A 14958-nucleotide genomic window follows, 5' to 3' on the forward strand; every position below is an offset into this window, starting at 1 on the left:
TTTGCCGGGGTTGTTTTTTTACTGTGACTTGTATTAGTCGCGTTTCTTTTTGCCGGGGTTGTTTTTTTACTGTGACTTGTATTAGTCGCGTTTCTTTTTGCCGGGGTTGTTTTTTTACTGTGACTTGTATTAGTCGCGTTTCTTTTTGCCGGGGTTGTTTTTTTACTGTGACTTGTATTAGTCGCGTTTCTTTTTGCCGGGGTTGGTTTTTTACTGTGAGTTGTATTAGTCGCGTTTCTTTTTGCCGGGGTTGGTTTTTTACTGTGAGTTGTATTAGTCGCGTTTCTTTTTGCCGGGGTTGGTTTTTTACTGTGAGTTGTATTAGTCGCGTTTCTATAATGACTGGTGTTGTTTCGCTCCTGTATTTGTATTGACTCGGACCTCTTACGACTTTCATTGTACTATATTATGCTAGCATATATATACCTTTTGATGTTATCGTGGCGGTACTGTGTCCACCTCATTTGGTTGGACGCGTCATAATATTGTATGGGCTAAGCTAGGTCAGCTGGGCTTGGTTGTATCGCTAGTTTATAATGTGAAACTATATCATATATTTGCTTTGTTGTATCTACTACCAAGCCTGTTATTCATGTGTTTTAATTCTACTGGCAAGAGTTGAAACGAGGGAAAGAAGTAAAAAAAAAAGAGCAGTGTTTGGTAACTTGTGTGGTGTGTATTACTACAAATGGCAGAATAATTGTTTGACTATCAACGAAAGTAGCATCGTAAAAGATAACATAAATGCAAATTTAAATTCCAGTTGCGTTGTTCAATCCCATATGTGTTTTAACTGTATATTCATGGATACGAAGCAGCTATCAAAAACGTTGGAAAGAAGTAGTCTCTTATGTTATTACAAATTGTGTCAAATCCTATTTTCTATTCGTTAAAAACATATTTGAATTGAACAAAAACATTTAAATGTTTTATCTAGTTATCTCCCATTACACAGTTATGTGTCCAAATTCTATATCCTTATTACTTTTGTTTTATTCGAGCGTCACTAATGAGACTTTTTTTAACTAAATTCGCGTTTGCCGTACAGAATTGTAAGCTTTGTGTCTATGAGTTATAGTTTGTTTTAAAGGATTAACCTTCTCGCGACTTGGCATAAAATTATGTCCTCCGTTGCAGAAATCAAATATCTATTTGTATATAATATACTAGTCGTTATTGGGAATATTATTTTTTAGCTGTTTTTCACCAGACACTTTTTGTTTTGTCATAAGGTATCATGCACCATGCTTGCATTTTGTCCTGAACATGCATGACATATTTGTCACTGGACGTTAAGGAATTAACACATGTAACGTTGTTATATGTTATCAGACTATATATAATATATAAGTGAATCATAATCGTAATTGACCCGCCACTCTCATTTTCTTTAGATTATTAATTATTAATCCACTTCATACTATGATTAATCTACTTCCTACTAATTCTATAATCCGTTAATCAGGTACTACTGAATGTAAATATAACAACGTAACCTCAAGGAGCTAATAAACAAACGAGTTCAAGCATATTACATCTCGTGTGTTCATTTCACGTCATTCAAAATAAAATTTCATAAGTGTAAACATATGTTATATTTATAAAAGAGGAAACAATTTGGATTTTTTTACTAAGGTAAGCGACAATAATTGTGCTAAACTTCTTAGTTTTTGAAGACGATAACTGGACTCGGGAACTTGAAACTTTTTCATGTCATGTGTTAAGATAAAGAAATCGTTTTTCAAAAGGACTTATAATATATATGAAACAAAACCTCTTTAACCCTCCTTGCATTCCAGTTCCGTATGTTTAAATAGCTTGTATTTCAAGACTGCGTATACTATAAAACATGCAATAGTCCTATCAAAAATTGTCCTTTAAGATAAAATATTGCCCATCGAGATGAAATATTGTCCACCAAGATGAAGTATTGTCCACCAAGATGAAGTATTGTCCACCAAGATGAAATAATGTCCACCAATTAAGATAACATATTGTCCATCGAGATAAAATATGTCCACCAAGATCAAACATTGTCCACCAAGATAAAAATACTATCCACCAAGATCAAACATTGTCCGCAAAGATGAAATATTGTCCACCAAAATAAAATATTGTCCATCGAGGTAAATACTGTCTACCAAGATGAACATTAGATTACGTTTCATAGATTGATACATATGGAATTTTGTCTTATTAAAGGGAGGTTATCCAACTTTATATTTTGTGAATATTAAAACATTATTTCATGATTCTTTGGAGTGTCACGAATTTTATCTCATGAAAGGGGAGTATTGAAATTTATATGTTGGACAATGATATCATTTCAATGTTTTATTTCCATTGACATAAACTATAACTTAACCTCAGAGAAGTCATAAATTTTCAGACAAATATTAATAGACAATGTTGCGCTGTGAAATATTGCAATAGACATAAATTCACAGTGAAATATTGTCCCGAAGAACATATGTAATTTTGTTCGAAAGTTTTTTTTATGGTTGACACATACGAACATGTGAATATCTGCGTGCAGAGGGTATTGATGTTATGTGAAAATAATATACATTGAAGTTGTTCTTTTCTAACGAGATGATTATTCAGCAGGATCCAATAATATAAAAAAAAAAAAAAAAAAAAAAAAAAAACTACAGCAAGTAGTGCTATATGATAGTGTACATGACATGTAATATATAGTTGTCGGGTAGAACAATTCGTTGGGTTTTTTTTATAATGCACTCTTCATTTTTAACCAAAACAAAACATTAACAACACAGAACATTAAAGTTGAAGACCGCGTTTCCTCATTTTAAACCTATATAAACATATGCATTAATTTTATTACCTTCAAATTTTTATAAATATAATATTTCTTTTTTACTTTTTAGGAATAGCAGATTTCCAGTGAAGATCGGCAGTGTCAGCATTTTAAGTGTTGCGCACGGATTGTATTGTTTATTTTAAACTTATCGTCAAAACTCCATTTTGAATATTGGTAGTTCACCTTTCCGGGAGCAGCCATCTTTTCAACGTAGGAGTTTTTGAAATTGTATAAAATTTGTGCGTCAAGAATCAAGATTATGAAAAGGAAAGCAAAAATTCGAAAGACAACCATGTTAGTTTTCGGATTATACGAAGGAGAGCGATGCTCTCTAGATGTACCCATAGGGACGTTAGTTGGTAATGTGAAAAAGTTGTTTCAGGATAAATTTAACATTTACATTGATGAGTTGAATAAAAAGGATCGAAATATCCTGGTGCTTCATTATGGCGGAGCGGATTTGGAAGAATCTTGGTGTTTTACTGACCTCGGTATTCCCGCGGGGTCTACTATCAGGGTTATCATAAAGGAAGAAGTGAAACCTGTGTTGTTCATCTACTGTACGTACAACGATGAAAATATCGAAATTATTGATAAAGATTTGTCTGTCCCGTTAATGAAAATTGAGGATCTGCGCACGCTCTGTGCTAAGAAATCAGGACTTCCGGTATCGGTGTTCCGTCTTGTGTATAACAAGAAAGAACTGTATGATGATCACCAGCTCTTCGACTATGGTGTAGAGGCAGGCCAAACGATACGATTAGAAAATTGGGATGGATGGAATGAATTTATAAATCTTTGTATAATGGGATTTACTCCTCAAGTGATGGCTCAAATATCATCAGAAGAAGTCATAGCTCGATTTCAAATGAAAGTGGCATTATTTATTGCGGCACATTATGGAAACGTAGATTTAGCTAGATCGCTTATAAAGCAAGGCATCCGTTCAGATGAACAAATTGGCGAACATCCCCTCCGACAATGGATGAGAAAGGAACCACATATTGAAACAAAGAAAGCACCGGTGCACGAAGCAACTGAAAATAATCAGCTTGGTGTTTTGCGATTAATGGTTAATCACGATATCACTTGCGTGATGGCTAAAAATGGAAACGACCTTGCGCCACTTAATATCGCCTTGCGTCAAAAAGTTAAACCATGCGCCTCGTTTCTGCTAACAAGGCAATGGTCAAAGGTTTCTGTTGGTAAATTTGGTGCATTATCTGTTCAAACGTTAAGTAAAGTTAAAGAATGGGCTACCATTGCAAAAGAAAGATGTTTCGCAAAGTATGGAACAACAAGATCATCTTTGAAGAAAAAATCATTTACTAGTGGACCACTGGTCAGTTTTGGTCTACCCGTCGTCAATGGCGTGACTGATAGCCCAATGACCGGAAAACCTCGTTCTGAACTTGGAAGCATTCGGAAGAAATCGTTGTCTGTATTTCAAGATGTATATGGAATCAACAAGGAAGATCCTGAACAATACTTTAAACAGATGTCAGCAGTTACAAACTATAAAAATATGAAACTACAGAAAAATACCAAATGGGGCAATATTCTGGATAGAACTGATATGGGGACACGATTTATCACCGGTATTAAGTCTACTATTGAAGAATCAGAAGACGAGGGATCTGCTTTACCGAAAAAGCCTGGTTCTACATTAGGAAAAATAATTGGTGCAAAACAGAGAACACTAGAGTCAATAAGTTCAATCAATGAACCTACTGGTCCCCCTGGCTCTGTTATAAGTCGTGCAAGACGGGGTACAGTTACAAGCATTTCGGAAGACGATTCAGAACCCACAAAACCGTTGAAAACAGGGATATTAGGCAAACTCAAGGGCGTTCTCGAAGCTCCAATCATAGACGAATCAAACGAAAGATCCATTAGAACTCCAGCCAAACCAGCATTCAGAAGTAAACAACTCTTATCAAAAGACCAGACTATAGAGCCTACTGAGGATACGTCAAAGAAGCCGGATCTGACTGAAAAGTCGAAACTTGATGATAAGGAAACTGAAAACAAGGGAACTTTGTTGAAGCTTCCCGCAATTATAAAACGAAAGGACCAACAGACAACATCTGACGACAATGTGTTTACAGATAATACAACCGATGTAAAAGAAAACAACCCGCCTAGCCTCGGTATGAAAAACCCCAAGAATTTCTTTCAAACTCCAAATAAAGGAATAAGCAAAACATTGTCTAATTTAAAACTCGATAAAACGAAAACATCAACGATGATCTCTGAAGTACCTAGATCCCCTACTCATACCGAAAAATCAAGTGCTACCACGCAAGAGCGGAAGTCACGTAAGCGAAAGCGACTGACGTCTGCTTTATTAATTTCTCAAGCAAAAGCCTCCGATGGTGCAGTTCCGCTTCCCCTCATCAGTACAGAAAACATGAGTCGTCCATTCTTTTACTGGAACGGACTACGAGAGGAGGATTATGTTCTACCTTTACTAGATCAAGTATCGAAACACAAAGGTGCAACTTCTAGAGACCGAGCTATCAAATCGTTAACAATTGCAAATTCGTTCAAAGAAAAACCATGGCTTGCTCAAGTGCGCATGGCAACATCTTTAACATGTCATTCGTTAAGACGATCAATGCTTAGTGATATTGAAGATGACAATCAAACAATTTGAAAATAGATTTAAATGCATTTATGTCGAACAATTCATGGTATATCATGAGTGTTTGCATGAATCCGTATTAATAATGTGTCAATGAAACCCCTATATTATTCAAGATGCAAAAGATATAAAAATATATATTTTTTGAATAAACATTTACTGTAAGGCCGTCATAAACTACTATATGTGTAAGGATACAGACATGAATATATTTATTTATACGTTGAGGTTAGAAAAAGGGGTCATTAAATTTGCATTTTTATCTTCGAAATTTCTAAGCGAAAATCCTTTCTTTCTCTCTTTGAATAATGGGAGATTTGTGCTTTACATCATTGAGACAGATACATGCACCCAGCAAAAGATAAGGCAGCAACCATTTGATTTTCTGGGGGGGGGGGGGGGGGGGGGGGGGGCTATGGTTTTTTTGGGAAAAAAAAGTTTGTTTCCAGTTTTTGGAGAAAAAAAATAATTTGTTTTTGATTCTGAGAAAAAAAAATTGTTTGTTTCACCCTCAGCTGCCACTATATGTAATGCTAAAATTGAAAGAAAAAAATTGTTTTCGACTTGTCGCGAAAAAAATAGATTGTTTTTCGCCGCAGGCGAAAAAAAAAAATTGTCCAGAAAAAAAAACCATAGCCCCCCCCAGAAAATCAAATGGTTGCTGCCTAACGTGCTCAGTTGACAATAAAACTTAACTTTTTAAACAAAGGGGGCTGGGTTTATTGTGGTCAAGCAGATGACAAAACAAAAATATTCTGAATCCAGATTTTTACAATACCTAATGTTCACTTTTGAAAAAAATACAATTTGATTGATAAAGCGTCGAAAAAAAAAATGTTCTCGCTTTGCGCAAAACAATTTCTGACTAGACAAAAAAACAACGTCACCCCCCTTTTTTAAGTTTAATGGTTGCTCCTGTATGTAGAGTGTAATGTTTTTGTTAATATTTTCTACTCTTTGTCTTTAAAACTTTGAGGCAGAGTATTGTTTTTAATCGATTTATGAATTTTGATTGTTGCATTTGTATCTTCTTTTTAATTTTTATTATTGTTTTTATGATTTATTGATATAGATTTTTATTCTGTGTCAGTAATGGCACTGAGTTTAGTAGGTTATATTTAGAATCTAGTTGTTTCCCCTTAATTGGTAGTTTACTTAATATCTGCCTAAGCTTTAACCAAAGTTGATTAGACACCAACCCCAAGAATGTCAGGTTTATACAGGTTTAGGTATTTTGCACTGTAAATTTTAAAAATAAGTTAACTAATGCATAGGTTTCAAATAAACATAAATTCTGCACAAAGTATTTTTGAGACTGATTTTAGAATTTACGTTGACATTCATATTTGTAATTTATAAATGTAAAAGCTCCTTCCTCTGTAGACACATACTACCAACGTTATAAAAAATCAACTTTATACCAAAATTCCTTCTTTTTTCGAAATATATTTTTGAAGGAATAATACATAAGTGTAACGTTGGTTTCATTCATTGGTGAAGGCCGTATGGTGATCTATTGTTAGTGCATTCTGTGTCATATGGTCTCTTGTAGAGAGTGGTCTCAATGGCAACTATACCATTTTTTAAAATTTTTGTATGGATATAGAAACAAACTGCTTTCCCAGTCTAAACCTATATCAGATAAAAATATTTCATTTATATAGACTTTCGTTGAATATACTGCTACATGTACTAATGGGGTGGGGTGTTTAACTACCTTGATTTCTCACGAGGTTACACGTGAATAAAATTCTTAAACGTAGCAGTTTAAGTGTTATTATACTTGTTGCTGGATGCATATGGTGCATATGATTTACTTGTAATTGTTTTAATATTATTTATCTATAATGTTTTTAGCAGATGTTTTTATTTTAGATATTTTAATTTTGCTACTAAATACATGTATGTGATATAAATATTTAATTTTTCATTTTTTTTTTTAAACATTTAATGTTGTTATTTGTACTAATTATGTGATATTAAGATAAATAAATTTTCCTACACAAATTGTAATCTTGTCAACAACATAATTGATTGATTGATTGATTGATTGATTGGTTACTGGCATTTTAACGCCACTTGTGGACTTTTTCGGGCGACCAGTTTTTATTTGGTGGATGAAGCCGAAGTGCCCGGAGAAAACAACAGACATTCGATAGGAAAACTGATAATCCTAGTCAATTAAGATTAGAGTACAATTCTTTATTAACCAAATGTTTTACAACATATAGGTACATGCATAATCAATATATACTAAATATAGATTACTAAAATATACGATCATGACAAAACAGACAGAAGTATTAAATACACAAAAAATAAATACATATAAATATAATTCCAAATAGCAAATATTTGTAACAAATGAATTACAATCAGCTTACTGAAAAAAGTCATTTCTGAGCTTCAGTGCTCTAAATATATATTTTCCCAAGTTGCACAAGTCTTTTACATTAGTAGTGCTTAATAATTGTAAAAGTTTATAAACAGATGGCTTACGCCAATAATATGATTTTATCAAACATTCACGTAAATTAGAATAAAATGGACATGATAAAATAAAATGCATTTCATCCTCAATATCATCAATACACAATGTACAGGTTCTAAGGTTTCTCTTAACATTGGAATACCTTCCCTTCTCTATAGCTAGATTATGTGATGACAATCTAAATTTAAGAATACACTTTTTATAAATTTCGGGTATAGGTTTACACAAATATGACTGCATAGAAAAATTGGATATCGTATATCTTTACATTTTGATGAACTTTCTAAAGTATCCTCAAACTCTTGTTTGACAATATCACAAAGTCTTTGTTTAATAACCATAATATGATCTTTACATAAAGTATTTTGTGAATACCACAAATCATTAAACCAAGATGGAACAATTCCTTTCGTATATTACAAACCCAGTTATTTTTTGTCATTTGGATTCTTTAAACACATATCATATAAATAATTGTAACAACCATGTAATATACAATTGGTATTATTCAATACTTTAATCCAATATTTAAATATACGTAATTTCCTGGTTACTAACATCGGAAATCTTCCAAGTTCACAATAGACCATGACATTCGGTGTACTTGTTTTAACATTCAAAATTCTTTTACAAAAATCAATATGTATCTTTTCTACGTCTTGCGCTTTATGAAAACCCCATATTTCAGAACCATAACAAAGAATGCTACTCACATATGTATCAAATAATGACAATAACGTGGCATAATTAAATGAAAATTGTCTAATATTACTAAATAAACAAAACATAGCTTTTCTACCTTGTTCTGCAACTTTTTTTGAACAACAGCAAATTTTCCATTAAAATTAAGAACAATACCTAGATAAGTAAATTTGTTAACAATATCTATTTGTACATCATCATAAAACCAATTTTCTTCATCCTTTACTAAGCCACCATTTCTAAAAAACACAATTTTGGTTTTATCAATATTTACAGTTAATTTCCATTTCTTGGTATAAATATAAACCATTTAACATATCTTGCAAACCATCTTTTGGTTTCCGAAAAAATGACCATGTCATCTGCATACATTAATAAAAATAAACTTAATTCTTTCAAATCTACAGCTTTACAATTATTGTTTATAAACTCCATCTCACAATCATTAACATACAAAGCAAAAAAAGTGGGCAATAATACCTCCCCTTGTATTTAACCAACATTATTTTTGAAAAAGTTTGTATAAAACCCATTTATACAAAATTCTCAGAAATGATCCTGAATATGTTTAATTGTCATTTGTTCCATGTTTGCATTGTGTTCTGATTCTTTGTAAATATTTTTTAGGGTAAATTTATTTCTGTTTGATGTGATGCTGTTCTAATCTTATTTTAATTGTCTTTTGTTTATACTGTATCTTTTCTGTGGTAATCTGTTATGTAATAGGGAAATGTGTGTTAACACCTGAGCAAACATCCAACCTCATATCTTCTTGCAAATTCTTTGACCTGACAATTAAACCATCCTGATCTAACTTTCGGCCCTATATTTTAATTTTGCTAATAAATGTGTCAGTGAAACAAAATCCTCAAAGTCACACATAATGAGTTCATATTAATTTCATAGTAATTTAAATAATTTAATTACCCCTGATTTCTTTCAGAACACACCGTTTGAACTCATGATATGTAAAATTAAGGATTTAGTGCTCACATTATTATCAACCTAATTTTTCCTGCTATCACCTATCTTGTAAATAAACTCCTGGGAAATACTGTGTAGCAATGCCATTGGTATCCATGTTTGAATTAAACATAAATCATAATTTAATTACAACTTTTATTTTATATATATACATCACAATTATAATTTGGCCCTTGGGGAAACTACTCAGCTAAAAAATTTAATTTTTTGCTCCATGCCTAAACCAAGAGCCTAGCTATGTGCATACTGAAAAGTAGCAAAGTATAGACCCCTGGCTTGACATCACACCAATCCAATTGGAACGATGGTTCAAAATAAATGCATGAGGCTATCAGGAAGCCTATGAGGCTATCATTCCTAGAGGCTATCATGCCTATGAGGCTATGAGGAAGCCTATAATGAGACAATGAGGAAGCCTGTAAGGAGGCTATGAGGAAGCCTAGTAGTGTTGATGTTGAATTGGTGTTGGAATGAATTTGTATGAAATTTGACAGTTTATCCCCAGAAATTCTTGGGGGATGAGTGAAATTTTTGAAACAACCAGTGATAAAATTTCATAAATGAAATCAATAAACATAATGCTGAGATTGCTTCCCCTGTCATGGCAATATTGAAGGTGAAAGGAGGGGTCGGTGGGAGGCAAGTTTTTAGCTAAAACACTATTAGCACTATTAGCCAAGATTATTCTATAACTGCTTAATCTGCATTTAGATAAATGAATACTCAAGGCAGCATACACAGGTTTTTAATACACAACTTCTTAATGGGATACTCCTAAGTGGGAGGAGTTACAAAACTGCACCCAGATTAATGTATCAAGAAACAAAGGACAAAGGAAACCAAATGCCACAAGTGGTCACTAATTAACAAGACATGTATATTTGTATTGGAACTGATGAAATTAGACCTCCTGCTAAGAACATGTGATAAACTTCACATCTAACTGATTGACATATGATAATAAATCTGTTTCATCTCAACAGCAAAGAAAATACACATCCTGGGAAAATCCTAAAATAATGACTACTGAGTAATTAAAATCAAATTATGTATAAACATAACTTATATAACATATAAGTACCTATTTATACAAAATTCTCAGAAATGATCCTGAATATGTTTAATTGTCATTTGTTCCATGTTTGCATTGTGTTCTGATTCTTTGTAAATATTTTTTAGGGTAAATTTATTTCTGTTTGATGTGATGCTGTTCTAATCTTATTTTAATTGTCTTTTGTTTATACTGTATCTTTTCTGTGGTAATCTGTTATGTAATAGGGAAATGTGTGTTAACACCTGAGCAAACATCCAACCTCATATCTTCTTGCAAATTCTTTGACCTGACAATTAAACCATCCTGATCTAACTTTCGGCCCTATATTTTAATTTTGCTAATAAATGTGTCAGTGAAACAAAATCCTCAAAGTCACACATAATGAGTTCATATTAATTTCATAGTAATTTAAATAATTTAATTACCCCTGATTTCTTTCAGAACACACCGTTTGAACTCATGATATGTAAAATTAAGGATTTAGTGCTCACATTATTATCAACCTAATTTTTCCTGCTATCACCTATCTTGTAAATAAACTCCTGGGAAATACTGTGTAGCAATGCCATTGGTATCCATGTTTGAATTAAACATAAATCATAATTTAATTACAACTTTTATTTTATATATATACATCACAATTATAATTTGGCCCTTGGGGAAACTACTCAGCTAAAAAATTTAATTTTTTGCTCCATGCCTAAACCAAGAGCCTAGCTATGTGCATACTGAAAAGTAGCAAAGTATAGACCCCTGGCTTGACATCACACCAATCCAATTGGAACGATGGTTCAAAATAAATGCATGAGGCTATCAGGAAGCCTATGAGGCTATCATTCCTAGAGGCTATCATGCCTATGAGGCTATGAGGAAGCCTATAATGAGACAATGAGGAAGCCTGTAAGGAGGCTATGAGGAAGCCTAGTAGTGTTGATGTTGAATTGGTGTTGGAATGAATTTGTATGAAATTTGACAGTTTATCCCCAGAAATTCTTGGGGGATGAGTGAAATTTTTGAAACAACCAGTGATAAAATTTCATAAATGGCCATAACACAGATGGTAACAGCTGAGTGTCCCCAAGGATTTGTGAGGTTAGGGAGGGGGTACCTTCAATAAAGCCATGAAAAATAATAAATGTTATCACATAATAATACACAATATCAAAATCAATTGTCAAACAAAAACAATATCATCCAGAATCTCTGTAAAAAACATGCGTATGGAATATTTGAAAATGAGCATGCCCTTAAATTCTACCTAACCTACTTTGAGCTGTTTTAATAGATGCTGGCGTTACCCTAATGTATCTGATGTAACTATCTGAAGTCCAGCGCCCTAATGTTTTTATCAAGTGATCTTCTATTTTTGCCTTACCAGCACTTGTAGCTGCCCCAATTCTAAAACTATGACCATTATAATGACTTGAGTTGAAACCACATATATCCAGTACTTTTTTAATACAAGTGATGAAATATTGTCTCTCCAGAGGTTTCTTATCAATGGTTATGAAAAGTGGATCAGTTTGATTAGTAGGAGATAATTCTTTCCTTATTTGTATATATTCTAACAAAATTGTGTAAGGGCAGATAAGCTGACCTAATTTATGTAGCTGTATATTTATGCCTTTTCTAAAAGGATCTGTTTTTGATTGTTTTAATTTCAAAACTACTAAGTCTGAGTGAAATACAACATCTTCAATACATAAATTAATATGTGGATCAAACTGTGAAGCCTTTGACACTGTAAACTCACCACATCTCAAAAATCCATAAAATGCGACAATGCATGCAGTTCTTAACATTAAATCAGTAAACTTGGAACAAAAACCTTTTCTCAAACAATTTACAATTTTTTCCAAAATTTCGAAAGTTATTGGTAATCTTATGTGATTTTTTGTTTTTTGCAGTCTTTTTACAGAATTTAAAACATAATCAAGTCTGATTAAAGGTGTATTATGAGCAGATTGTAAGGGATCATTTTGATTACCCTGTACATATTTATACCTAATTCCACATAAATATAGTTTAATGGTAGAGTATTGTAAACTCAGAATTTTAAAGCAGTGGGCTATGAAATAAATTAAATATCCTCAGAAATAGGAGGTAAATTAGAAAATTGAAAACCATTCAATAACATAAAAGTCTCAAATTTTCTGAACCCAGTATCATAAACAGTTCTTGTAGTATTAGCAATAGCACTGTTCCAAAGTTCATTCACTGCTTGATTTAGGACCACATTACATCTGAGCTGCATGGGCACTTCATTGGATGTTGTGCTGCACTTGGAGCTAGTTTGCGGAATCTGTCTATCTGTAAACGAGATAGAGCATCACTTATATCATTCTGATATCCTGGAACATGTTTGGCACTAAAATGAAAGTTGTATTTACAAGCACACCATGTAAGTTTCCTCATTAATTTCATTATTTGTAAACACTTTGAACGGCCCTTTTTTTACTATAGCCACTGTAGCTTCATTGTCACACCAGAAAAGAATGCGTTTTGTTGTCCACTGTGAGCCCCACAGTATTGCAGATACTACAATGGGGTATAATTCAAGAAAAGCCATTGAAAATGTTTTGTCAGGATAAGCAATGTTTGATGGCCATGATGAATAAAACCATTCTCCCTTGAAATATCCACCAAATCCTTTTGTTGATGAGGCATCAGTAAAAAGTTCCATATCATAACTTGAGTAAAATTGTCTACTGTAAAACATGTTCACACCATTCCAGCTGCTCAGAAAAAGTAACCAAAATTCTAGGTCAACACGGCATTCCTTATCTAATTTAACATAATGATGCAAATCATTGACAGTAGTGGACAGCCCTATGAGGTATGAAACAAAGGATCTACCAGGTAAAATGACACGTGAAGCAAAGTTTAAGTGACCCAAAAGCTGCAACAATTCCCTTTTTGTACAAGATTTTTTCCTGCATAATTTTTTGATGAATTCACAAATGCGATCAACTTTATTAAGAGGTAGTCGAGCTTCCATTTTTTCAGAATCTAGAATAATACCCAAATATTCTAAACATTTTACAGGACCTATTGTCTTATGTTTTGCTATAGGAATGTTCAGTTTTTTGAAAATCATCATCATTATAGCCATAGTCCTCTCACCATCAGCATCTGGTGGATCTATGGTTAGGAAATCATCCAATAAATGCAAAATGCTATTAACTTTGTAATTGTTTTCTGCAATATGACACAAAGCTTGGGATAAATGGTCAAAAATTTTGGGGCTTGAACGACATCCAAAAGTTAAACGGACATAAAAATAATACATTTTTTCCCATTTTATGCAGAAAAGAGGCCACTGACTTGGTACAATTGGACAATTTTTGAACGTGTCGGATATGTCGAAACTTGCAAAGCCAGGAATTTCTTCCAAATTTCAAAATAACATCAATGGCGTCATCTATACTAACATAAGACATTGAGCAATCCTGTTTGTCAATAAGATCATTAATACTTAGATGTTTATCATCATTATGTGGTGAAGATAAGTCCAATATTAAACGCTTTTTACCAGAATATTTCCCTTCTGCAATACCAATCGGCTTACCCTATATTTTTGAAAAGGGGATCCTTAAAAGGCCCATACAAGAAACCTTTAAAAACTTCTTTCTCTATCAAATCAGAAACCACATCTGGTTGTGTCCTAGCAGATAAACTATTCCTACATTCTTTTGTAGGTAAATCTGTTGTAGATACCATAGTATCAAATCCTTTCTCTAAGCCATTGCATAAATAGTTAACAAATTTTTTGTCAGGATGAGAAATTAATTCTTTTGCAAGTTTAATAACATTAATTGGAGTAGTAGCCAGATATGGGAAATCATGTAGTCATTGACCTTGCTTATTTGTTGTTATTTTCTCAAACTTTTGTGAAGAGTTTACTGTATGTGGCTTAGATTGTACTTCAGTCCTACCTTGAGAGGGGAAAACTTTTTGACAAGATAATAGGGTATGACCAGCGACTTTACATCTGCTACAGATATGTGAAAAATGACAAAAACTCCTGGTACAACCCCTACTGGTATTAAAATTATTGCACACCTCCCGCCCAGAATGATATATTTTCTTTCTACCTAACTTATCAGTAGTGTCTACCTGCCGTGATACTTTATCTGGGTAGTCTTGATATGTCATGGAGGTTTGCATAGGACAAAAAGCAGTAGTGTGGTCAACCAAATTACAAATTTTGCAAACATTTACATTCCCACCAGCAACTATGAATGAAAGAAGATCCCTATCTC

At 33.0% G+C, this 14958-nt stretch overlaps 1 protein-coding gene across 4 annotated transcripts in view; it reads left to right on the forward strand.

Moving 5' to 3' along the window:
- LOC143076766 (uncharacterized) overlaps positions 1–5824 on the forward strand; it is a 36960-nt gene extending 31136 nt beyond the window's left edge. For all 4 annotated transcript variants that reach the window (XM_076252637.1, XM_076252635.1, XM_076252636.1 and 1 more), the window contains exon 2: positions 2889–5824. In XM_076252637.1, coding sequence (XP_076108752.1) covers positions 3081–5477 — 2397 coding nt within the window. In that variant the 5' untranslated portion in view covers positions 2889–3080 and the 3' untranslated portion in view covers positions 5478–5824. The remainder of the gene's footprint in view (positions 1–2888) is intronic.
- The last annotated feature ends 9134 nt before the right edge of the window (positions 5825–14958 follow it).

This window comes from Mytilus galloprovincialis, chromosome 5, assembly GCF_965363235.1.
Source record: "Mytilus galloprovincialis chromosome 5, xbMytGall1.hap1.1, whole genome shotgun sequence".
Lineage (NCBI taxonomy): Eukaryota > Metazoa > Mollusca > Bivalvia > Mytilida > Mytilidae > Mytilus > Mytilus galloprovincialis.